This window comes from Abrus precatorius, unplaced genomic scaffold (genome assembly GCF_003935025.1).
Source record: "Abrus precatorius isolate BTA unplaced genomic scaffold, Abrus_2018 Scaffold9, whole genome shotgun sequence".
In the NCBI taxonomy this organism is placed as follows: domain Eukaryota; kingdom Viridiplantae; phylum Streptophyta; class Magnoliopsida; order Fabales; family Fabaceae; genus Abrus; species Abrus precatorius.
Genome location: NW_020874439.1, coordinates 13,234,116 through 13,261,775, shown reverse-complemented (window position 1 = coordinate 13,261,775; position 27,660 = coordinate 13,234,116). Strand labels below are relative to the sequence as shown.

Sequence of the window (27,660 nt, the reverse complement as noted above, 5' to 3'; positions counted from 1 at the left end):
GCGGTGTTGCAGTGGGAAAGGCCGAAGACAGCCACAGAGATTCGTAGTTTTGTGGGTCTAGCAGGTTACTACCAGAGATTTATACAGGGATTTGCGAAGATAGCTGCACCATTAACACGGTTAACTCGCCGTGATCAACCCTTTGTATGGACTGAGGAATGTGAGCAAAGCTTTAATGAGTTGAAGCAGAGACTAACTTCCTCACCGATGTTGATTCTCCCTGATACTAGTCGACCGTTCAAGGTGTACTGTGATGCTTCCCATCAGGGATTGGGATGTGTGTTGATGCAAGATAAGAGAGTGGTAGCTTATGCATCTCGCCAATTGTGAACTCATGAGCGAAATTACCCGATTAATGATCTTGAGTTAGCTGCTGTGGTCTTTGCTCTGAAGGTGTGGCGGCACTATCTTTATAGAGCTCAGTTTGATGTATATAGTGATCACAAGAGTCTGAAGTATTTATTTGATCAACGAGAGTTATATATGAGGCAGAGACGTTGGGTGGAATTCCTTAAGGATTATGATTTTCAGCTCCAATACCATCCAGGAAAAGCTAACGTGGTGGCCGATGCATTAAGTAGGAATATGGTTCAGGCATTTTCCTTAAGAGTTAGTGAAACTCTTTTGGTAGAACAATTCCAAGACCTGAACATACATGTAGACTTATCACCTGAAAAGATTAGTTGTAGCCGAATTGTGGTGACTAATAATTTCTTACAGGAAATTAAAGACAAACAACTGTGGGATCCGATGTTATGTCGGATTGTATTTCTCTTAAGGACAGATAAGACAAAGGGTTTTAGTAAAGGTGTTGATGGTATTCTCAAATGCCAAGGTCGAGTTTGTGTCCCTAGAGATACTGAATTAAAGAGAGCAATTCTAGAAGAAGGACATAAGGGTAATCTCAATATTCATCCTGGTGTTACCAAGATGTATCAAGATTTAAAGCAGATGTTTTGGTGGCCAGGCATGAAGCGAGAGATAGCTGAATTTGTTAAAGCTTGTTTGACTTGCCAGAAGGCAAAGGCGGAGCACCAAAGCCCTCCAAGAGAGTTGCAGACAATGGAAATTCCAGAGTGGAAGTGGGACCATGTGACTATGGACTTTGTGTCCCATCTACCTAGAACAGTTAAAAATCATGATGCCGTATGGGTCATAGTTGATAGGCTAACCAAGAATGCGCATTTCTTGCCAATTAACATGACCTTTAGCTTGGAGAAATTAGCAGAATTGTACATTAGAGAGATTATCAGATTACACAGAATACCTTCTAGTATTATCTCTAATAGGGATCCTCGATTCACTTCCCAGTTTTGGCAGAGTTTCCAAGAAGCTATGGGCACACAGTTGAGGTTGAGTTCTGCATATCATCCGCAAACAGATGGTCAATCTGAGCGTACTATTCAAACCTTAGAGGATTTATTGCGGACTTGTATTGTAGAGCAGAAGAGTAATTGGGAGACTATGCTTCCTTTGGTAGAATTCACTTATAATAATAGCTACCATTCGAGTATAGATATGGCACCATTTGAAGCTCTGTATGGTAGAAGGTGTAGAACCCCTATCTGTTGGTTCCAAGATGGAGTACATTTGATGGTTGGACCTGAAATGCTACAAGAAACTAAGGAGAAAGTTGAACTTATTAGAGAAAAGCTGAGAGCCACCCAGAGTTGACAGAAATCTTATGTTGACCAACGCAGAAGATCCCTAGAATTTGAGGTTGGTGATCATGTATTCTTGAGAGTATCACGCACTACAGGTGTGGGGCGAGCCTTAAGAGCTAAGAAGTTAACACCTAAATTCATAGGACCATTTCAGATATTACATCATAGAGGACCAGTAGCCTATGAATTAGCGCTACCACCTCAGTTGTCAGGACTACATAATGTTTTCCATGTGTCGCAGCTAAGAAAGTATGTTCCTGATTCGTCTCATGTAATTGAGCCTGATGTTATGGAGTTACGAGATGATTTGTCTGTGGAGGTCCCAGCTGCTCGTATCGAGGATACTAGAGTTAAGGAACTTAGAGGCAAGTCTATTCGGTTAGTAAAGGTTCTTTAGGACCCAGTAACTGGTGATGCCACATGGGAGTTAGAGGAAAGAATGAGAGAGTTGTACCCTCATCTTTTCTCTGAGCGATAAAATTTTCGAGGAAAAAAATTTATTTTCGGGGGGAGAATTGTCAGGCTAGAGATTTATCATTGAGTAATCTATAATATTTTATACTTGTTCAATGTTAATTGAAGGATTATTTGGTATTGGAATAGATTTAGATGGAGTTTGAAATTATTTATAAAAAAAAAAAAAAAAAGTGAACAGTAAAACTGCCTATGAACAGTGCAAACCGCGTATGTACAGTGACTGCTGACGTCTTTTACGCGTACAGTACGCGTCCCCAGTATTTTCCGACATGAATAGTGCCCTGAACAGTGTTTCCAGCGTGAACAGTAAGGCGGTGAACAGTGTTTCTGGCGATGAACAGTGAATTTTGAAAATTTTCTATAAAAAGGGGGCTTCACACGAAATTTTCATTTCTTCACCCCTATCCAAGGTTCTCAAAGGTTCTAAGGCCAAATACCACAATTTCTCTCATACTAAACCTTCCTAAACTTAGATTTCTTGTCAGATTTGAGATTCTACGTCTATTCTGAAGGATTTGAAGTAAGTTTCTTTAAGTTTGAAGCTAGATTTACCGTTCGTTTCTCTTCTCCTTCTCTTTCTCATAGAAGTTCATGGTGTTCTTAGGAGAAACTCCGTTCTGAATCTTGCTATAAAACAAGTAATATTCGGTAGATCTAGTGTGAATCATCGTTCTGAGGTAAGGGGAGTTTACTTTAACCTATGAACTACATTTTGAACGGCTTAATATACTATTTCAAGATGTTTTGATATGATTTTGTTAGATCTTTTGAATAAAAGCTATTTTCTAAGCTGTAACTGCTGTTAATTGATTTAAAATGCTGAGATTTTGGCTGATCTATTATAAACTTGCCTTAGCTGAACTGTTAAAATAATTTTGGCAGTGTGCATCATGCTGAGATATATGTTTTACATCATTATAGAGCCGAGTTACATGTTTAGGTGGGTAGACGTGTAACGGTAAGTTCATGCTGAGCTGCTGTGCTGTGCTGTCTGGATCCAGATACCGGAATGGGTCGCTCCCAGACCGGCTCGGTTCCTTCTGGATTACTTAGGCTGTGAAACCAGTTGGAAATCGTTTTCATGCTGTGCATTAGATGGGCTAGAAATGCATGGGATTATTGCTGTGAGAAATATTTTGCTCTATATATATGATTTTATTTTAAGTTTGGTAAGCTCACCCTTGCATTTCATTCTATGTCGTTGTGTGCGTGTGTACTGCGATGATCGTACGGTGGTACGTGAGCAGATGTAGCAGGTGTTGCATCTACTTCACAAGCTGAGGGGCCAGTGAAGAAATGATTGAAGCTGGGGTCGAGTAATATTGCATCAAAGTCCTTTTTCCTTATATTTTGAGACCTCATATAGAAGGAGCTACGTAGTATAATTTTGGGTATTTTGAATATTATGAACTAAATGTAATATTATGTTGTTCTGTTGGATATTTGTTGTAAGAAACTTTGTTTTATTTTAATTGAGAAGAGAATTTCATACTTATATTTTCTATTATTTATTTATCTTAAATAAGTATGTGATGTACAAACAATGTTCTCGGTTCCTTACAAAAAGGGGTCGTGACAAAAAGCAGTGTAATAAATCATCAATAGGAATTAATCCATATATAAATGGATATATTCATAACACAAATAAATCAAGAGCTCCGAATAAATAAAAATTGAGAAGGTTGATTCAAGAAAAAAGAAATAGTATTTAAAAAAAATCTTATAATTAGAGAGGCTCCGTTGTAGAATTCAGACCTAACCATTAATTGAGAAGCAATGGGAATGACGAAACCTGCGAATATCTAAGATTTTTTTTTAAACAAATCTTAATGATTCATTAGGTGGGATGGCAGAACAAACCAAAAAGGAATCCATTCTTTTTTATTGAGGAATTATGCCCTACATTCCATCTGAATTTGGTAATAAAAGAGTGAATTTTCGCCTGCGAAAATTTGGATTTTATTGAATTTTTTTATTTTTGTCAATCCGATATGATACGATATGATAATAAAAAAAAGAAAATAGAAATAAGGATTCGTTAGAATATTATAAGATAACAAAACAATATTATTTAGTTATATACAGATAGCAAAATTTGTCTTAAATTGTCTATAAGAATACATATTAAGTTATATATCAAAACAAGATATACAAATTTCCAATAGACTAATAGATTCTATGAAATCTCAAAAAATCTCGCGATTCTATTATTCATTCAACATATGTATATTAGTGTATATTATTTTATCGATTAAATCGATTTATATATACATATATATTATTTGAATCGTTTCATTCGCGAGGAGCCGTATGAGATGAAAAATCTCATTTATGGTTCTGTAATAGAGATGGAATTGAGAAACAACCATCAACTAGAACCCCAAAAGAACCAGATTTCGTAAACAACATAGAGGAAGAATGAAAGGAATATCCTATCGAGGTAATAATATTTGCTTCAAAAGATATGCTCTTCAGGCACTTGAGCCCGCTTGGAGATCAGAAATTGTTGAAGAAAGAACAAGATATTTCTTTTGTTCTTTCCAGGCGATGGGAAAATAAAGAAATAGTTAATATATTCAAGATAATTATGTACTTACAAAATACCGTCTCAATTCATCCTATTTCATCAGATCCGGGATGTGATATGGTTTCGAAGGATGAACTGGACAGTTCCAATAAGATTTCATTCTTGAACAAAAATCTGTTTTTTGGTTTATTTCATCTATTCCATGACCGGAACAGGGGGATACACGTTACACCACGATTGGAAGATCTATTCACTCTATCAATAACCGAGCCAGATCTAGTGTATCATAGGGAATTTACTTTTTCTATTGATTCCTTCAGATTGGATCAAAAACCATTTTTGAATGAGGTATTCAATGTAACATCCTGCATTTTGATTTAAATAAAATGAGGTTTGTTAAAGTATAATTGGAATAGATTTGGATAGAATTTATATTTTTTTATAAAAAAGTGAACAATAAAACCGCATATGAACAGTAAACCGCGTATGAACAGTGAAACCGCGTATGCACAGTGACGATGACGTCATCAGTGACATCATCATGACGTCATGGCTGACATCACATCCGCGTACAGTACGTGTGGACAGTGTTTCCGGTGTGAACAGTAAGGCGGTGAACAGTGTTTCCGACGATGAACAGTAAATTCGGCAGTGAACAGTAACTTTCAAAAATTTTCTATAAAAAGGGGGTTTTAGATGAAATTTTCATTTCTTCACTCCTATCCAAGGTTCTCAAAGGTTCTGAGGCCATATCTCACCATTTTCTCCCATAGTAAACCTCCTAAAACTTAAATTTCTCTTCAGATCTGTGATTCTACGTCCGTTCTAAAGGATTTCAAGTAAGTTTCTCTAAGTTTGAAGTTAGATTTACCGTTTGTTTCTCTTCTTCTTATTTTTCTTATAGATGTTCATGGTATTCTTAGGAAAAACTCTGTTCTAGAGTTAAATCTTCGGTTAAATCCTTGTAGAAGCTCTGTCTTGAGGTAAGGGGGCTCTACTTTATCATTTTGTTATGTTTATTACTTGTATTCTCATAGATCTTGTCATGTATGTGAAGATATGTGGAATAATCCTTGTTTTTTGAGAAATAATTGGTGAAAAGTGAGAATAATTGGCTGTTTATGTGATTTTATGATTAATACATGGTGAAAATGTGATATTATGTATAAATAGGGCATGATAAGGTATATTGAGGATGGTTGATATGATTTTATGATTTTGTGATATGAAATATATAAAGAGATGGATGTTTCATGTTTGAATATATTGTGTTTCCTGTAAAAATGATGTGTATTGTGAATATGCCATGATTTGATGAAAAGTATGTGGAGAAATGATGAAAAATATGTGTGAATATAAGAAATGGCATATGTGAACATGTGAATATACTCGAAAGAGTATGAGATGGAAAAGGATATGATGTAAATAAACAGAGATACACTGGGGAGTGGAAGATGGAGACGATATGGGATATCTTGGGGAAATGCAGGTGGTGAATGACATTCGGGATTGTGCACGGAATATTGTGTTCGAATGCACCACATGGCTACACACTCATTTCTCGACTTGACTCCTGACCATTACCTTTGTTAAGGGGCCGTCTATTGCATGCGTTGTATCCGTATTGCATTGGGCCATCCGGTGACTATTTACATGGATGTGTAAGACCTCGGGATAGAGGCATCGGATAACTGTGGCCACAGGGCGCGGTAAGCGCGGATAAAAGTAAAAGAAACACTAGTGGAAAAAATATTTTTAAAATTGGTTATTTTTTATTTTTAAAATCAGTTGTTTAATCGATTATGAAACGACCGATTTTAAATAGTGAACTTTTTAAAATCGGTTAACAACTGATTTTGAAACTGAACTTTTAAAATCGGATATGACACAACCGATTTTAAAGAATCAAGTACTTTTAAAATCAGTTATGCGGAACCGATTTTAAAGAGTTCACTTTTAAAATCAGTTATGCGATACCCGATTTTGAAAATAAAGTTTTAAAATCGGTTATGGCATAACCGATTTTAAAAGTGAACTTTCAAAATCGGGTAAGGTATAATTGATTTTAAAAGTGGTGATTTTTTTTTTAATAATTAGCTTGTTTTTCGAAAGAATCAATATAAAACCTGCAAAACAGACAATTCAGACAATTTCAATGATGCACAATTTCCATAAATCACTTCATATAAATGACATCTCAATCATATTTATACTCCAAAGGAAAAGGAGTTTTAACTATGTCCAAAACTATAAACATAAGTCCTAACTAATCAATGTGTCAAGAAAAAATGTAGCCCATTGGTCCCTAATGGTATTCAAGACTTCTTGTGGCAATGATGATCGATCAATAAATATCTGTAAAGAAAAATTAATAGAATTAGAAGTAATTCATAAAACATAATAAAATAAAAAAACTTAAAATAAGAATTTTGAAAATTATAAAACTCACTTCAATCCAACCCGATACTATGTCTAAATCAACAATAGTATGCATTGTCTTCATTACATAATATCCGCACTCAAAGTTTTCTTTTTGCTTATGAGACTACAAAAAAATATATAAAAATCAATTTCAATAGTAAGGATAATAAAAATAAAATACATTAGATTAAATATCATTCATGGAATTAAAATAACCTTGAGTATGTAATATCCTTCCATTGCTCTGATAATAAAATAACATGATTATTATGGTTTAAAATCAAATGTAATGATAATCAACAAAAGAAAGTAGTTGTTTTTAAAATACTTACTTATCTAATAATTGTTTGAACTCTGCAGGCGGAGGTCTATGCAATGAACAAATGCATACAACTTTATTTTCCATAGGACAAATAACCATTAGTTGCCAATGAGTACTACATTGAGAAACATATGTTGAGATAGAATACACTCTTAAAACTTTTTGTAATCAATTAATGGTAAAGATAACTTACTCAGAAAAGTAAGGGGCTAGGTAAACTTTTTTATTTGAGTAAGCCATCCAATTCTGGATGTAAGCTTGCGATTCTTCTGCCTTGTTCCCACTTTTTTGGATTGACTCGGGTTCCAAAAATCCATAAATGTGGTCATTTTTCTTATTGACACTTAATTTATGAATATATCTACAAGGTTAGAAACAAAGTTAGAATAAATCAGAAAAACAAAAATGGAATTCATTAAAATACTTACAATAACCACAACTGCAAAATTGATATGTTCAGCATACAGTGCCCATTAATAATCTCTGATATGTCACTTTGACTTATATATAGAGGTATATAATTAGATCTGCCAAACACCACATGTGGCCAACGGACTTGTTTGGGTTGATCGTCATCTTCCATATCTGTGACTAATCTCCATAGCCTCTTTATCAGAGGTAGATTTCTTGAAGGGGTAACCACAACCTTCTCCTTATCCTTTGGTGGGGCAACAACATCCTATTCAACAACGTACAATTTTGATATTATACTAAATTAGAAGAAAATAACACTAAGTTAAAATTAAATATTACTTAAATAACATACCTTTAAAGATATCATATTCACCAAACTCTGAGGCCACTGAAGGAAGGTGTTTAGGGCTTGTCCTATCATTTGAACCTCCTCTGTCGGGACAGGAACTCTTGCCTCTGGATGTCTAACATCCATTACTGAAACCCTAACCATATCATCTCCTATGGTCTGATGGTGAACAGTAGACCCAAACATGTGAATCCTCCTTATGCCAACAGGATCGGGTGATGCATCGACAAACAACTCACACCGATTAGAGGTATCAGGGTCAACAACAGTAGTAGAGGGATCAGCACCTACACATGATCCATTTGTACTCACACGTGTAATAACTGGTTCAATCAATGGAGTATTGTGCTGAAATTGTTGGCTAATTGACTGTAAATGCTCTTGTAGTTGCCTTTGCATGTCCTCCTTCATCTGTCTATGAAACTCCTCTTTCACCAGCCTATGAATCTCCTCTTTCATCTGACTTACAACTTGAGAGACCTTTAGTTCCACCAATTGTTCAACTGAGCTAGATAAACTGTGAAGATGATGGTTGTCCAAAGTAAGTCTGCAAACCATAACCTCCACCAACTGCCCGAACCCGACCTGTATGCTCAGGCTTCCTAATGGCAATAGTTAGTATATCATGTTGCCCATGGGAAACAAAAGATCCCTCTTCAGCTTGCTGCTTTAGTACATCCTACAATATAAGATACCAAAAATTTAATAAACCCTTTGAAATATATGTTAATTAGCATCATATGTACAGCAAAATTATACTTACTATCTTGCTAGCAATCTCTTTTGCTGCCTCAGTTGTAAACTCGCCCGTTTTCTTAATACGAGCAAACTTCCATAATTCATGACGTGTGGGTGGAGAAGGAGGATCACTAACTACAGTCTTATCTTCACTAGCCTGACGTTTCATAGTCTTCTCCTTCATCAACTTCTTCTTAAGCCATGGATAACCCTCACATGACATCACACAAAAGGTGTCATTATTTGCCTGCGTCTGTTGTGCCTTCTTTCTTTTCTCCTATAAAGATATCATATTATAAGAGTAAGGGTAAAAATTAAATTTTACAAATGGTAATGCATATAGTCATAACATACTGTAAACTCTTCAGTCATTCTAGACTCTACAAATGCATTCCATGTCTCATTATCAATAGTGGGGTTTTTATCACCAGGAAATTCTCCTTTCTTTTCTCCAAAAATGTATTGGTTTGTCAAAGTAGTTTTATATGCCCTCCACATTTCAGCCACAATAGAAAGGGTTTTCCTTCTCATCTTTTCTGTCTTTGGAATGTCCCAAGTTTCCTACAAAGATAACAATAAGTTAATACATGTTGATATCCTAATCTAGTTTAATAACAAAAATGTTAAGTATAAATAACATTTTACCATAACATCTGCCCAAATATGATTTTTTACAGCCTCCTCTACATGATCCCAATTGGGCAATAAAATAGAAACCTTTGTTCTAGTATGAACCCCCATGGTACTCATAAACTAGGCAGCTGAATCCCCTGTAGGATGCCCAGTGATCTCATCTATGTCAACATGTAATCTCTCTTCATTAAGGCGTTTGGCTGTAACATGTTTCATTTTAGTGGGACCTCTAACTTTTTTCTTATTTGTAGATTGTGTACTACCTGAAGGAGAGGCTTGATGTTCATCCATAATTGCTTGTTAACTGAAAAATAAATTACAAGTCATTAGTATAAATTGAATTTAAATAATAACATATTGTACTTAAAAGACAACAAAAATTAGCATCATAAATAAAAATTAATAACAATAACCTATTTCGAAAATATGATCAAGTTTCATTGTTCTCCCATATTCCTTCCTAATGATCGTCACGAGTGGCATATACATCATCCACATTATCTTCATTAAAAGTTAGCACACGTGTTGACAAGGAAGGAGTATCAATTATATTACTTAAATCTCCAAATTCTTCATTTACATTGTTACTTCTACCTTGTAGAACAATTGACCACCTTTTGTTAGATGGATCGGTGACATAAAATACTTGCTTTACTTGGAAAGCCATGATAAAAGGCTCTTCTTTATGACCAACTTTATTAAGGTTGACCAAGGTAAATCCAAGTTCATCAATTTTGACACCACTATTACTATCAACCCACTCGCATTTAAATACAGGTACTCGAAATGGACCATAATCGACCTCCCATATGTCTTCAATAACTTCAAAGTAGCACGTAGAAGCTGTGATAGGGTTGTTATCATTTTTTGTTGAGAAATGCATAGATTGAGCAACTATCATAACCCCACTATTTTGCATAGTACTCTTGCCATCCTGTGCCTTTGTATAAAATAAGTAGTTGTTAATGTCATATCCACAGAAAGTAAACACATCAAAGTTAGGTCCTTAAGCTAAGCGTTGTAAAGTTCCAGAAACACTTAAATCTGTCCCAACATTCATTTTAAACCACTCTATGAAAGTCTTGTTATGCTCATTCAACACCCATTTTTCAGGCATTCGAGGGTTGTTTGTCTTCACTAAGTCTTTGTGGGCATTTAAATAAGGTAAAACCTCATCAGTGTTGTTCAATATATACAAATGTGCTTGAAGCACTTCTTCTCGCATCATGCTTTTCAATTTTATGCCTATTGTACCCTTCCCAGCAGTTCGTCCCTCATGACGGGTATTAGGAATGCCTATTGATTCAGCTTGAGACATGTATTCAGTACAAAACTCAATTGCTTCTTCTGCAATGTACCTTTCTATAATGGATGCTTCTGGACGATCTTGGTTCTTCACATACCCTTTCAATATCTTCATGTATCTCTCAACTGGGTACATCCACCTCAAAAAGACAGGACCACACAACCTAACCTCCCTAACCAAGTGGATGATTAAGTGAACCATAAAGGAAGGAGGAAAATACATCTCCAATTGACACAATATTAAAATAGCTTCATTTTCCAAATCATCCAACTTTTGAGGATTAATTACTTTACTACAAATGCCATTGAAAAATAGACAAAGTCTGATTATGACTTGTCTCACATTTTTAGGTAAAACATCACGTATAGCGATAGGAAGAAATTGTTGCATTAGTACATGGCAATCATGAGACTTCAAGCCAACTAATTTCAAATCTTTCATTGATACTAAACTTTTTACATTGGAAGAGTAACCGTACGGCACTTTGACACCACGTAAGGACTCACAAAAACTTGTTTTCTCCATTTTTGACAATGTGTGACATGCAGGGGACAAATATGTTCGCTTACCCATAGGTTGGGGATACAATTGTTCTCGTATTCCCATGAGTTGCAAATCTAGACAAGATTTGAGTCCATCTTTTGTCTTACCTTTTAAATTGAGAAGTGTGCCAATTACACTATCACATACATTTTTCTCAACATGCATGACTTCAATGCAATGTCTAACATCAAGAACTTTCCAGTAAGGAAGATAAAAAAATATCAACCTTTTCTTCCATATGTTTTTTTCTTTGGGTTGTTTTTTTGACTTTCTAAGTACCACATTTAAATTCTTTACCCGGTCATAAACTTGCTCACCGGTTAATGCAGTAGGTGCTATGCTATATTCTTGACATCCATTAAAAGCTTTCTTTAACCTTCGATATGGATGGTTAGGTTGAAGAAATCTTCGATGACCAAGGTAAACTGTCTTCTTCCAATTAACTAGTTGATGGTAACAAGTGTCCTCTTCACATATAGGGCAAGCTTTGTGCCCTTTAACACTATACCTGCACAAGTTTCCATATGCTGGAAAATCATTGATTGTGAAAAATAACATGGCATGTAACTTGAATGATTCACATGAATACCCATCGTACACATCAATTCCCTTCTCCCATAACATCTTTAAGTCTTCAACCAATGGAGTTAAATAGACATCAATGTCGTTTCCGGGCTGCCTTGGACCAGAAATCATCATAGATAATATCACATATTTGCGCTTCATACACAACCAAGGAGGTAAATTGTAAATTACCAACAAAACAGGCCATGAACTATGCTTAGTGCTTAAATTACCAAACGGATTCATTCCATCCGTAGCTAGTCCAAGCCTAACATTTCTTGGCTCCTTGCTAAAATGTGGAAACATAGAATCAATTTTTTTCCATTGTAAGCAATCTGCTGGATGCCTAAGTTGTCCATCACACTTCCTCTCATCTTCATGCCATCTCATTAGCTTTGCGTTATCCACATTAGCAAACAGACGTTTTAATCTCGGAACAATTGGTAAATACCATAAAACCTTAGTTGGAGGATCCTTAGTGCTCACATCATAATCAGAATCATCTTGCTTTTTTTTATATCGTGACAACCCACATCTTGGACACTGATGCAACCCTTCATATTCACCATGATACAACATACAGTCATTTGGGCACCCATGTATCTTCTTATACTCCAAACCCATAGGACACAACACCTTTTTTGCCTTGTAGTTACGACTAGGCAATGTATTACCCTCCGGAAGCATTTCTTTCAATAGTTCTAACAATTCTGTGAAGCTTTTATCACTCCACCCATTTCTTGCCTTCAGATTGAACAATCTCAATATCGCTGACAATCTTGTAAATTTCGTGCAATTTGGATACAATGGCTTCTCTGAATCACTACACAAAGATTCATACATATGTGCTCGCTTGAATGATTTTGGACCCACATCACAAATCATCTCCTCTAATTGATCATCCATATCTATCTCTTGTGTAAAAGTTTGAGTTGGAGTTTCAATTGAGACAGTTGGAATGTCAATATTTTCACCATGCCATATCCAACGTGTATAATTCTTAAGAAAACCATCACAGAGAAGATGTTCCCTTATAACATCAAGTTCTAGACGACTTCCATTACAACAATTAACACAAGGACAGAAAAATTTCCCATTCATATCATTATTAGCATTCTGTATTACATATTCAATAAAGTACCACTCCTGTCTCATACTTCCAACTTAAGCGTGATTCATGTATCCTACTTCGATTCAGTAACCAACTTTTATCCATGACTTCTGTTCTTTATAAAAAATCATATATCATGCTTGTCAGTCTCATTTGTATTAAATCTCAAACAAGAAACTAAGATTCAATCAATTCATCCATAAATTTAATATCATATTAATTTATAAAAATTAAATAAAGTACCTAATCTTTATAAACACTTGTTACTAATAAATATCATATAATTATAATAAAAATTTAAACATTTATTATAGTTGTGGATGCAAATTTAAACAAACTTAGAAACTTCTTAAATTGAAATTGTTGAATGGCAATTATAGTTGTGGCAGAATAAGAACCAAAGAACAATAAACTTTATGGAATCCCATTTTCCTTTTGAAAGCAACTAAAGGGAATTTAAAGAAAGCCCCTAACTAGCTAGCTAGCTAAGCTAACACGTCCTTTTTGATCCACAACTATTCATTCATCCTTCTTTTTGTTTTCCCTTACCGTAAATAAAATGTGAAGGTTGCGAACAATAATTTTGTTGAACTTATTTACACAATAATTTTACTTTTAAATGTTAAATTGAAAAACTTATATAATTAATAAGCATTACTTCCCACAAAAATTCCCTTACCACAGTGATAAATGGTAAACGTGGCTTGATAAAATTATTGAGAGTAAAATATATCAAACTTACGAGACAAAAGCATTACATATGGAATATTAAACTAATTAACAAAGTAGCAGAACTCCTATGAATACTAGCCACCATTTATGTTTTAACTTTAATCAGACGCCACCCCTCCAAAATGCGTTCTTTGGGCCACACCCCCCCTGTCACCTTTGTAGCTTTGCCATCTGAGATCACTCCTTCACACTTACCTCTCTCACCCATTTGTTTCACTCAATTGAATTACCCATTAAACATCATAACAATATACAACACTTTCCCATTAATAAAATTGCTTAATGCTCCTTAAACGAAAAAATATTGACGTCTTTTTTATTTTTAAATAATTATAAAAATGTCAAATTATTTAAGATTCATTACAACAGAAGTAGTAATTCATTTATTATTTTTATCACCACAATTAAAATTATAATTCCTCGTCAGTATTTTCTAAACTAACATATAAATCCCATATTTTCTAGTGATAATTCCTAGTGTGTAAATACTTAACAGCACTATCTCTTCAAAGAAATTGATCATCTCTATTATTCAACCTTGAATTTCCTATTAAAAATAAGCAACGATAATTCAGGAAACCAAAAAAGATGACATTGTGAATGATGCATTCACGAACGTTACTATCGGCATCTAAATTAGAACGTAAAACCAAGTACAGATAAAGAAAAAGCATCCAAAACAGCGAAAGAAGTGAATACATTACCTAAAATGCGTGCACTTGCCTCCAACCTAAAGATTGCAGCTTTGAATCCTGCCCCCACCTTTCAACCTTCTCCAAATCCTGACTTTTTTTATAGAAAACCTCCTTCTTTAGTAGATAGGCCGAGACGCTCCACCGCTAGACCTTGCTTTGCTCTTCTCCACTGGAAGGAAGCCTGAGGAGCAATTGCCGACCCGGAGTAAATCTATTATATTAACGGATGGGAACCCCAGAGCAAATCTCCAACTTGCCTAGGTTTTTGCTGAGCGCTGGAACGAGAAGGGGCTCCTCTGCTGCGAGAATGACTCAATAAAGGGAGATACTTGTATAAAAAATCATACAAGATCGGTTAATAGGAAAACCAATTTTATATATATCTTTTAAAATCGGTTAATAAGAAAACTGATTTTATATATATCTTTTAAAATCGGTTAATAGAAAAATCGATTTTATATATATCTTTTAAAATCGGACATACACAACTGATTTTAAAACGCTAGCAATTATTTACAAAATTGCCACCGCGTCATTTTTAAAATCGACTACTTAATAACCGATTTTAAAAGTGTGATTTTAAATTTACTTTTTCCACTAGTGAAGTTGTGAATCTGTGGAATATCATATGTGTTGAGATGAAAACATGATTTATATGACACTGTGATATGTAATGCCATGATATTTTTTTTCAATCGTGATAAGATGTGTTTTGTGATGAATATATATGATGTATGAGTGGTAGGGTAGAGACTCACCCTTACACAACATTTTTCAGGAAAACAGGATGAATAGTACTGGGCTCACAGTGCATGGATGGATGAGAACTGTTATAGGACTTAGTTATTTTGAGTTATGTAATGGATATTTTCAGTTCTATAGCATTCTTTTGAAATAGTTGTAAAACTACTATTTCCTTTTGTTGCTGATGAAAATTTTAGAATCTTTGTTTTTCTAAAGAACTTATATGAAACTTATATCATTTCAATGTCTCTTTCTTATTAGAGAGTTTTGAAAGAAAATTTACTTTACCATTTAAATTTTTATGAAAATTTATCATATATTAAGGAAAGAAATATAAGGCGTTACATGCAGCACCTTGGGCTTCTACCAACTTTAAAATCTCTGATGACACACAACCAGTGCTACCTTTATTCGATGGACCAGCAATTGACTCTTTTGAGTACCCTGTCTCTTTCCCTAACCTTTTAGCTGACGAAAGGGCAACCTGAAAAGAACAAACCTTTTAATGTCTTCATCTAGCAACAGGAACTATAAAGAAACACGTTAACATACCTTGGGTCTTAAAGTGATTAGGGACAATGGCCAAGCAACATCAATACCAATGGCATCTCTCAGGGAATACAGGTTTGCTTGTTCATTTAGGACATGCAGTGCAAAGTCCTCCTCATGTCATTGCACTACCTCTATAGAAACCTTACCATGCTTTGGAGGAAGAGCCATATTATGTAAGGAGTCCCCAGCCACTATATGATATACTCTACTCTTGTAACCAGGCAAAAAGGTTTGTTGAAGTATAGCATACAGTCATGATCACCCTACAAATGAAAGTTTGTTATATTACACAAAAATTAAATCAAAAGCATTAAACATTAAAAGGTAAATGATGATTTACTATAGTTTAAATACCTCTGGAATCTCAACAGATGCAATTGGTGTGCAACTGCCTCTATGGCTGGTAGAAGCTGCATCTACACGCGTTTGGGGACCAATATCCGCCATAGGTTGCATTTGAGGAGCAATATTGAAAGGGATGGCATACATGGTGTGGGGAATGAGTGGGGTTGAATGGCATCTGACCTGACATGAATGGGGGTAGTCCCTGACCCCTTGTCAATTGTGTCACTACATTGGTCAAATGCGCTACCCAATGCTTCATGTTTTACCACTCAGTAGATGAAGGATGTGGACATGTAGCTGGCCCAAATGCAGGTTTTGGGTCACCCCAAAACCTACAGCCCTCACGCGACCTAGATGTTCTCTTACACCAAGTGCTTGAGAGAGTATGTCATTTCAGGCTGTTGATTCAGTCTTAGTGTCTGGAGTGACCTGTGAAAGGGTTTCCTACAATAAACATAACAAAAAACCATTAGGAAGGAGAATTCAAAATAAAAGTTAACGTATTTGTCCAATACTAACACATTACTATTAAGTACTTACAAATTCATTGATCATTTTTTTAACTCCTTTGTCATCAATGCTACCTTGTTTATTTACCCTAGCAGCTTTCCAAAGGACATGTCGAGGTACTGAGGTCAAATTAGAGGTAGATGTAGCAATATACACAAATTTAATAGTAAAATACCCTCGTTAATAGGTTTAACATAAGACAACACATTAGCATCACATTGTTACATAAGTCACAAATTTACATACCAACTCTTGCTCCAACTGAGCATATCCCTTAGATGACCTCCTGTATTTGTACGACATTGCTTTTGCCCTTTGTGCATTAGCCTCACTTTCTTTCTGAAATAAGGCATTCAAAAACGTACCAAATCAATACCCATTTGTGATGGTGACAATAATTTGATATAATAATGTATGACATGGTACCTTGAAAGTTTCTGTACAGCTTTGGTTGACAAAGTCCATCCAATGATCAGTGACTGTGATGAATCTCTGATACTTCTCTGGAGGATGGGGAACACAATTTCCATCTTTGTCATAGATATGTTTCCTCAAACGTGTCCGGAATGCACGAAGGTCCTGTCCAGCTAAAGAAAGAACAAAATCTTTGTGAACAACATCCACTTCAAAAGTTTCCTACATTGGAAACAAAAAACATATAAGATAAACCCTCTTGGGTAAACCAACATAAAATAACTGAAACAATTATGATTGTGTACCTCAACTTGCTCCCAAATGTGTTCTTTAGCATTAGTAGGGACATTTGTCCAATCAGAATAACTGATTGGCACTGTACTCCTAGTAACAAAGCCAATGAAATGTGCAAATTTTGATCCTATCAGTTGACCTTTTCTATTCCAGCCAACCTATATGCAAATATAAATCATAAAGACATTTTAGTGTTACTAATATTAGCATAAAAGATCATTGAATATCATTGCAAAATTCATTGATGGTGATAATTTATCTGTAACTTTTGTCCTAACTTTCTTGATTTGCTAATGGACTTAAGTTTGGTAATCCCTCTACCTTTCTTCTTATTTGCCTCAGCGGAGTGATGAGGGGGACTCCCGTCCATGTTATCTGAAGAAGTCATCTCTGTAAGACAAAAGGTAAAGATTAACATTAAATAATTACATTCAGGAATAAAGTAAAATCATAAAAACAAATTATAATCAATTCAAATTTAATATGAAATGCACCTTTTTCTTTTTTTTAGGAGCCTTACTAAGTTTCCTATGACCTTTTATTGAATGAAATGACGGATTTAACCAAATGCCCTCTTCATGATCATGTCTTACATAAATATCCTCGTCATCTGTTAATGTATCAACAATTGACATGTGTTCAACACTTCTCAAAGGATTGTCCTCCACATTAACTTCTTCTTCTGTTAATTCTCCATCGGTGAAAGCATTTATTTTAGTAGACATTAGGACAATTGACCATGACTTGTCAATAGGATCTACGATGTAGAACACCTGTCGAGCCTGTGATGCAAGGATAAACGAATCAACTTGGTAACCGACCTTTTTAAAATCGACCCTTATAAAGCCCATATCGTCAATTCGAACACCACTGTTGTTGTCTATCCACTTGCATCCAAAGATTGCTACACAAAAGTTAGTGTAATCCAACTCCCATATACGTTCAATGACTCCAAAGTATGACATGTTTGCATATATTGGATTTTTATCCTTTGCACTAGAGATATGCAATGATTCAGCAACTAGAGTGACCCCACTATTCTGTATTTTGCTTTGGTCGTTGATGAATCCATATTTTTACTGATATTTTAGCATAATTCTAACACAATTAATAAGAAAAATATATGAAGAAAGCAGAAAAACTCAGAAAAAAAGAGAAGGAATTGAAGTTTGTTTACATATGTAGTTATCTTAGCAATTGTAGAAATTTTGCTTAGAAATTAAGTTTTTAATCTTGTTTTTGAAGGAATAAATTGAGCAAGGATCATAGAAATGGAGGCTTGATGACAAGGAAGAAGAAAGAAGCAAGTCTGGACTCCAAAAACACAAGAGCAAGAAAGTGCAGACTGGGCGTGATCACTATTGTTAGTAAAAGTGATCACTCTAGAGTTCAAAGAAGAAGAAAGCCTGGGCGTTACCACTATTATCAGCGAAAGTGAACGTTCCAGAGAGCTTTCAACCTGGCGAGTTGCGCGTAATCACTTTTATACATAAGAATGATCACGCGCAACCACTTGAGCTCTGCGTAGTCACTTTTATCAGCAAGAGTGATAGTTCTAGAGAGCCTTCAATATCAGGAAAGTTGCGCGTGGTTACTTTTTCTGATAAAAGTGTTAACGCGCAACCATAAACCTTTTGCGTGGCTACTATTTCTCATAAAAGTGATAACGCGCAAATCTGGAAAATTCTATAAATAACAGAAACGTGCAAATTTTTTGGAGTTCAGTTTTATTTTTTTGTTTTCTTGTTAGATCCCGTTGAGAGAGATTGAGAGAGAAGATTGGGGTCAAGTCTTGAAGCTTCCACAAAGAGGAATCGGATTGGAGCTTCCGGCCATGACTTCTTGGAGTTTTTCTTCTTCTTCTTCTTCTTTCTCTTTCTCTTCTCCCATGTCTGAGTAGTTTTCTTGTAGTTAGGGGTTTATGGAACTCGAATTGATGTATTGATTTGACTCTTGCTTCTGGATTTTAAGTTCTTGGATTAATTGAATTATGAATTCTGTTTTTCTTGCAATCTATGAATGGAAATTTGTTTGATTCATCTTAGAGGAACAATTACCAATGGAAGTTGGATTTGCTTCTCCGATCTGAGTTAGCAATCAGAAGTTGAGGATTTCTTAGGGATAAGGAGACCTAATTCTACAATCTTAAGGTTCTAAGTCTTAATGCAACTTGAAATTAAACTTCACCTAAGGGATTAGGGTGGTTTACTTGCTTGTTAGGGTCAATGAGTTAAGGAATTAACCTTTGGCTATTGCTATGCGAAACTGATTGTCAATTAACCAAGTTCTTGAATGTTCAGAGGCATAATTGAATTAATACTGATATTCTTGTGAAGTAAATTCCTAACTATTCTTTATTCCCATCTCAATTCATCACATTGTTATACCTATTTTTTGCAAGTTAATTCTATGTATTGTGCTGGTTTACTACTATTATATGTTACAATTCTCTTTCTAAAATTCGTATGGCTCAAATGATTATAATTCTATGAAGTGGTACTTGAAATCTAAATTCCCTGTGGAGACGATATTTGGATCTTAAATTTACTCATTACTTGCTGCAATCCTAGTGTACTTGCTAGTGTTAGATTTCGAACAACAAGTTTGTGGCGCCGCTACCGGGGAATTTTGAATTTCAATATCATTAGTAGCAAAAAGGTAGCTAGATTGAGCATTTATTTTTGTTGTTTTATTTTCAAGTTTTTCTGCATGATTTTTCAGCATCTTGTGTAGTTTTCTGCATTGTGTTTACTGCATAAACGTTTGTTTTCTTTTGCATTTCCTGCATAATTTCATTTTTCATTCTTCTGCATAATTTTAATTTTTGTTCTGCATAAATTTTTGTGTTTTCTACATATTCTGTTTTATAGCTTTTCTGTATTCTTTTGCATTTTTCTGCATAATGTTGTTTTTCATTTTTCTGCATAATTGTAAATTTCATCCTGCATAATTTTCTATGTTTGCTGCATGTTATGTTTTGTAACTTTCTGCATAGTTTCATATTTCATTTTTCCTAGTTACAAATTTGATTTGACTTTTGTTTTCTTTCTTTTTGTATGCAAGAAAAAAACAGAAAAAAATAAAGTTGCTCTATTGTTTGATGGCAACCAGCATGTACCAGAATTTTTATCAAAGCCAAGTTGCAAGAACAGAAGCTTATGCACCAAATACTCTTAATGCTTCGATTAATAATTTTCAAGCTAGAGTTGCCCAAACTAACCCCTTGGTGTGTGATTTTTACAGTGAAAATGATTTGAATGAAACATATGATGTGGCTGCACCAGAATTTCAAGAAGAAATCAATTTTGGAGGAAATTTTCAAAGATCTGAATATACCTTTCCTCATGAATATCAATATCAAACTAACATGAGTCAGCCATATTATGATTGGAATCAATAAATGTCAGCTGCAACAACACCTTTCTCAAGTCCTCATTCTTCACAACCTTATTTTCAAATATCATATTCTCAACCGCAAGGAGGACTGCAGCCTTCACAGACTTTTCCAAAAAGAATGAATGAACTTGAAGAAACTTTGCTCCAATTCATGGAATTTACTCAGTCAAGTTTTAAGAATCAAGATACATCCATGAAGAAGATGGAGAAGCACATAGGAAAAATTTTAGAGCAATTGTTAAATAGGAATGATGAAAAATTACCTAACAATACCATTGTAAATCCAATAGAGCAAAGCCAAGTTGTCTGTACAAGGAGTGAAGTGGAAGTTTCAAGTCCTAAAGCTGCTGAGAAAGAGGAGGCATTAGATAAATCTGAAGAAAAAAAGATTCAAGATAAGCAACAAGAGGATTGCAAGGAAGAGCAATTAACGATTTTAAAGAAAGAAGAACCAAAGGACAGCAGCAAGACACAACCGAAAAAAAACAAAAACTGTTTGTTTGAAGATGAACCTAAGCCAATGGATGAAGCTAAACACAAAAAGCTTAAATTTCTTCAAGGAGGGCAGAATGTCAAGCAGGAAAAACAGAAGAATGATTTTGTTATAAGAGAAGTCCTTGCTATAATGACATATGAAGACAATGAAAAGGAGGGAAAGAAACTTAATGATTATACCAAACTGCTGGAAGTCCCTCCACTTTTATTTCTCTCAAGTTCTGAATTAAATGAAGAACTACAAGTTGGTGAGAAAAAGGGGAAACGGTTAAAGATAGAGCAAGAGCCGTTATCATCAAAATCATCTCTTAGAACCAAAGATCAATAGGCGTCAAGCTAGTGACGTTAAAGAAGCGCTTTGTGAGAGGCAACTCACATTTCTAACTCATTTTAAGTTTTTTTGTATTGTTTTAGGAGTTTGTATTTCATATTCTGCAGTTTCTGAAATTTGTAATTCTGCATATTCATTTTTTTTAAATTCCCTACAAGTTCTGCTGCATCTGATTTTCTGAAGTGAATCTGATAGTTGATTAGAGATTTGATGTGGTGAATGTGTATTTGAAGGTTTAAAATTCTGCATAATCTGAAACTTCTGCAATTTGACTCTGCTGCATATCTCTGCTGAAGTGAATTTGGAAAGAAGCTACGCAGAGAATACATTTTAAGGATCACTGTTGGAACAATCACATGGAACTCGAATTGATGTATTGATTTGACTCTTGCTTCTGAATTTTTAGTTCTTGGATTAATTGAATTGTGAATTCTATTTTTCTTGCAATCTATGAATGGAAATTCGTTTGATTCATCTTAGAGGAACAATTAACAATGGAAGTTGGATTTGCTTCTCCAATCTGAGTTAGCAATCAGAAGTTGAGGATTTCTTAGGGATAAAGAGACCTAATTCTGCAATCTTAAGGTTCTAAGTCTTAATGCAACTTGAAATTGAACTTCACCTAAGGGATTAGGGTGGTTTACTTGCTTGTTAGGGTCAATGAGTTAAGGAATTAACCTTTGGCTATTGCTATGCAAAACTGATTGTCAATTAACCAAGTTCTTGAATGTTCAGAGGCATAATTGAATTAATACTGATATTCTTGTGAAGTAAATTCCTAACTATTCTTTATTCCCATCTCAATTCATCAGATTGTTATACTCTATTTTTTTCCAAGTTAATTCTCTGTATTGTGCTGGTTTACTGCTATTATATGTTACAATTCTCTTTCTAAAATTTGTATGGCTCAAATGATTATAATTCTGTGAAGTGGTACTTGAAATCTAAATTCCCTGTGGAGACGATATTTGGATCATAAATTTACTCATTACTTGCTGCAATCCTAGTGTACTTGCTAGTGTTAGATTGCGAACAACAATCGTCATGCTGTTTTGTGTAAAATGTGAAACCAGTGAGTAAGTATGAAGTCTATGAAAAGGCATCAATACAAGGACCTTTTGACAACCATCGAATCATTTCTGACATCGAATTGTTATTCTGTTTCAACTGTTCACCAACATATTCTTGTAGCCATCCTATGAATTGCTAGTTATGTTCTTTTGTTATCCAATTCTCACCTCTGGAAGGATTTCTACGCTTAGTGTCTCTTTGTGCAAGTTATATATGGTTCAATTTCAGGGGTGTTTTGTAATACATACGAGTGTGTTTGTTCCCATTGCAGTCTAGGGACCTCTATTTGTTGACAACCACTACTAACTTCTGATGAATCCATATTTTTACTGATATTTTAGCATAATTCTAACACAATTGATAAGAAAAATATATGAAGAAAGCAAAAAAAACTCAGAAAAAAGAGAAGGAATTGAAGTTTGTTTACATATGTAGTTATTTTAGCAATTGTAGAAATTTTGCTTAGAAATTAAGTTTTTAATCTTGTTTTGGAAGGAATAAATTGAGCAAGGATCATGGAAATGGAGGCTTGAAGACAAGGAAGAAGAAACAAGCAAGTCTGGACTCCAAAAACACAAGACCAAGAAAGTGAAGACTGGGCGTGATCACTATTGTCAGTAAAAGTGATCACTCCAGAGTTCAAAGAAGAAGAAAGCTTAGACGTTATCACTTCTGCTAGGAAAAGTGAGAGATCCTGTGAAGTCTCAGACTCAACATTCTGGGCGTTATCACTTTTATCAGTAAAAGTGAACGTTCCAGAGAGCCTTCAACCTGGCGAGTTGCGCGTAATCACTTTTATTCATAAGAGTGATCACGCGCAACCACTTGAGCTCTGCGTAGTCACTTTTATCAGCAAGAGTGATAGTTCTAGAGAGCCTTCAATATCAAGAAAGTTGTGCGTGGTCACTTTTTCTCATAAAAGTGTTAACGCGCAACCACAAACCTTATGCGTGGCTACTATTTCTCATAAAAGTGATAACGCACAAATCTGGGAAATTCTATAAATAGTAGAAACGTGCAGATTTTCATGAGTTCAGTTTTATTTTTCCGTTTTTCTGTTAGATCTCGTTGAGAGAGCTTGAGAAAGAAGATTAGGGTCAAGTCTTGAAGCTTCCACAAAGAGGAATCAGATTGGAGCTTCTAGCCATGGCTTCTTGGAGTTTTTCTTCTTCTTCTTCTTCTTTCTCTTTCTCTTTCTCTTCTCCCATGTCTGAGTAGTTTTCTTGTAGTTAGGGGTTTATGGAACTCGGATTGATGTATTGATTTGGCTCTTGCTTCTGAATTTTTAGTTCTTGGATTAACTGAATTGTGAATTCTGTTTTTCTTACAATCTATAAATGGAAATTCGTTTGATTCATCTTAGAGGAACAATTACCAATGGAAGTTGGATTTGCTTCTCCGATCTAAGTTAGTTATCATAATTTGGGGATTCTTAGGGATAAGGAGACCTAATTCTGCAATCTTAAGGTTCTAAGTCTTAATGCAACTTGAAATTGAACTTCACCTAAGGGATTAGGGTGGTTTACTTGCTTGTTAGGGTCAATGAGTTAAGGAATTAACCTTTGGCTATTGCTATGCGAAACTGATTGTCAATTAACCAAGTTCTTGAATGTTCAGAGGCATAATTGAATTAATACTGATATTCTTATTAAGTAAAGTCCTAACTATTCTTCATTCCCATATCAATTCATCACATTGTTATACTCTGTTTTTCTGTAAGTTAATTCTCTGTATTGTGCTGGTTTACTGCTATTATATGTTACAATTCTCTTTCCAAAATTCGTATGGCTCAAATGGTTATAATTCTGTGAAGTGGTACTTGAAATCTAAATTCCCTGTGGAGACGATATTTGGATCTTAAATTTACTCATTACTTGCTGCAATCCTAGTGCACTTACTAGTGTTAGATTGCGAACAACTAGTTTTTGGCGCCATTGCCGGGGAGTTTTGCATTTCAATATCATTAGTAGTAGAAAAGTAACTAGCTTGAGCATTTATTTTGTTGTTTTGCTTTCAAATTGCTTTTTGCATAATTTTACTGCACCTTGTGTAGTATTCTACATAATATTGTTGTCTGCTGCATAGAGTTTTTACATCCTTTTTATCTGCATAATTTCAATTTTCATTGTTCTTCATATTTGTAATTGTCATTCTGCATATTTTTACATGATTTTACAATTCTGCAACTGCTACATTTAAGTTTCTATATGCTTTTACTGATAGATTTTGCATGATTTATGTTGTGCATTTCTGCATATTGATTGTACTCTAATTTTGTTTTAATCTGATTTGCATATGCGTGGTAAAAACAAGAATAAATCAATTCTGGTCTTTGATCCTATCATAGACATAACTTTGAGAAGATTGAGAAAAGAGTCTAGAGCAGAAAAAGTCATAGGGAGTGATAGTGAATTAGAAGTTGTCCATTCTCCAGAATTTCAGAGTAATCCTAGAGTGAAAAGAACATCTACACCCGTGAGACAACCAAATCTAGCAATAGAAATGGCAGAGAAAAATAGAATTAGAACATTAGGGGACTATGCTATTCCTTACATGCAAGGTTTTAACTCTTCTATAATTAGGCAAACTATTCAAGCCAACCATTTTGAGATTAAACCTGCCCTACTACACTTAGTCCAACAAGATCAGTTTTTTGGTGGAAATGCTGATGATCCTAACCTACATATTTCAAATTTTCTGCAGCTATGTGACACCATAAGAATGAATGGAGTTAGTGAAGAAGCTATCAGATTAAGACTATTTCCTTTTTCCTTGAGAGATAGAGCAAAATGCTGGTTACAAGCTCAACCACAAGGAAGCATCACAACCTGGATAGAACTTGTGAATAAGTTTCTAACTAAGTACTTCCCTCCAACCAAAGCTGCTAAGTTGAGAGGAGAAATTACATCCTTTATGCAGCAAGAAGGAGAATCATTGTATAAAGCTTGGGAAAGATACAAAGAATTACTTAGAAGGTGTCCACATCATTGTATCCCAGATTGGATGCAATTAGAAACTTTTTATAATGGGATGAATGCAGCAACAAGAGCAATGGTTGATGCTGCTGCTGGAGGTTCATTAAATACAAAGTCCTTGGAAGAAGCTCAGAGAATTATTGAGATGATGGCATCTTCAATGTATCAGAATTCAAACTCAAGAAATCAAGGAAGAAACTCTGGTCATGAAGCTAAGGTTCTGGAAACTTTTCTTGCACAGAATCAACTACAAAATCAAATGTTTTCAGAACAATTAGCTGCCTTAACTCAACAAATCAGCAATCTGTAAATAGGGAGTATGCCTACCAGTCAGCTAAGTTGTGATTTTTGTGGAGGAAACCTTGTAAATGGTGCATGTGAGGCATCTACAAGTGAACCACAAGAGCAAGTGAATTATATGAATAATTTTAAGAGACAACAGCCATCATATCCCCCTGGATTTCAATTTTTGAATAATAGAACTCAGTAGTATTCTAATTGGAATAATCAATATTCTGCTGCAAAGAATTCTAACTCAAATTTGCCTTTTCCTAATGCAGGTCCAGCAACACAACAGCCTTATTTTCAGAGGAATTCATCCACTCAACCTCAAGGAAATCAAAAATTTTCCAAGCCTATGAATGAGAGGTTGACTGAGATGGAAGAAACTATGTTGCAATTCATGAAGGTGACTCAAACAAGCTTCAAGAACCAAGAAGCTTCCATAAAGAAACTGGAAACACAAATCGGACAATTAGCTGAACAACTATCCAGCAGGGATGAAGGAAGATTTCCAAGCAATACAGTAATCAATCCTAAAGGGCAATGTCAAGCCATAACTACAAGGAGTGGAGCTGTGGTTGCAAGTCCTAAAACTGCATAAAAGAAAGTCAATGATGCAGCAGAGAGGAATATTGAACAAGATCTATAACAAGGAAATTTTAAGCTATTAAAGAAAGATCATTCAGAAGAAAAAATAGATGTTTCTATGAATTCTGAGAGGAAAACCAAAAAGCAACTCTTTGAAGAAGCTTGTAAGCCAATAGATCCAGAAAAATACAAGAGGCTGCCCCATCTTCAAAGAGTCTAAAATCCTAAACAAGAGGAACAATTTGAAAGGTTTATGAATGTCTTTAAGAAATTACAAATTAACATTCCTTTTGCAGAAGCTTTGGAGCAAATGCCTTCTTATGCAAAGTTTATGAAAGAACTACTTTCCAGAAAAAGGAAGCTAGAGCATGATAAAACAGTACCTTTGACAGAGGAGTGCAGTGCCATTCTTAAGAGAAAACTTCCTCAAAAGCTGAAAGATCCTGGATCATTTAGCATTCCTTGTGAAATAGGAAACTGCACTGTGGGAAGAGCATTGCGTGACTTGGGAGCAAGCATAAATCTGATGCCATTGGCTATTCTGCAGAAACTTGGCATAGAGGAAGTGAAGCCCACCAACATTACACTGCAGCTAGCTGATAGATCATACAGTTATCCATATGGAGTTGTTGAAGATTTATTAGTTAAAGTTGATAAGTTCATTTTTCCTGCAGATTTTGTAATTCTGGACATGGAGGTGGATTCTAACATTCCTTTGATCCTAGGGAGGCCATTTCTTGCAACTGAGAGAGCCTTAATAGATGTGCAGAAAGGTGAACTTATGCTTCGAGTTCAAGATGATAAGGTAGTGTTTAATGTGTTTGCAGCTTTAAAATATCCAATTGAAGATAGTACATGTATGAAGGTAAATATACTGGATGCTTTGATTACACAAAACCATATTAATGAAATTGATGAACTTGCTATTTTAGAAGAAATAATATCTGCAGGGAATAACAAATCTGAACTTCTACATGAAGAATACATCATGGAAGTGCAGCAGCAATTGAAAGCTTTGCCAATTCAAAAATCTGCAGAAAATGCAGTAAAGGAGAAGCTGGAAAAGGATAATAAAGAAGAAGAAAAGCAAAAGCTAGAGCTGAAACAACTTCCTTCCCACCTGCAGTATGCATTTCTGGATGAGAAACATGAAAATCCAGTCATCAT

General features: G+C 35.0%; 1 protein-coding gene and 1 non-coding gene across 2 annotated transcripts; both read right to left on the bottom strand.

Annotated features, from left to right (window-relative positions):
- Positions 1-10,005: 10,005 nt before the first annotated feature.
- LOC113850852 lies at positions 10,006-16,281 on the bottom strand. The gene is made up of 4 exons (XM_027481377.1): positions 16,147-16,281; positions 15,608-15,724; positions 10,582-13,074; positions 10,006-10,485 (listed from the first exon to the last, which is right to left on the bottom strand). Exons 1-4 carry the CDS (start codon positions 16,279-16,281, stop codon positions 10,006-10,008), a joined length of 3,225 nt encoding a protein of 1,074 aa, XP_027337178.1.
- A 9,253-nt stretch (positions 16,282-25,534) lies between these two features.
- Positions 25,535-25,641, bottom strand: LOC113851667. Its single transcript, XR_003502239.1, has one exon. It is a non-coding gene; the product is annotated as a small nucleolar RNA R71 (small nucleolar RNA).
- Positions 25,642-27,660: the final 2,019 nt, after the last annotated feature.

Coding starts and splice junctions, on each gene's coding strand:
- LOC113850852 (XM_027481377.1), bottom strand. CDS start 16,281: ATGTATGCCATCCCTTTCAATATTGCTCCTCAAATGCAACCTATGGCG. Junction 15,725..16,146: donor CATCTGTTGAGATTCCAGAG/GTATTTAAACTA, acceptor TGTTCTTTTCAG/GTTGCCCTTTCGTCAGCTAA. Junction 10,486..10,581: donor ATGTTGGGACAGATTTAAGT/GTTTCTGGAACT, acceptor TTTTATACAAAG/GCACAGGATGGCAAGAGTAC.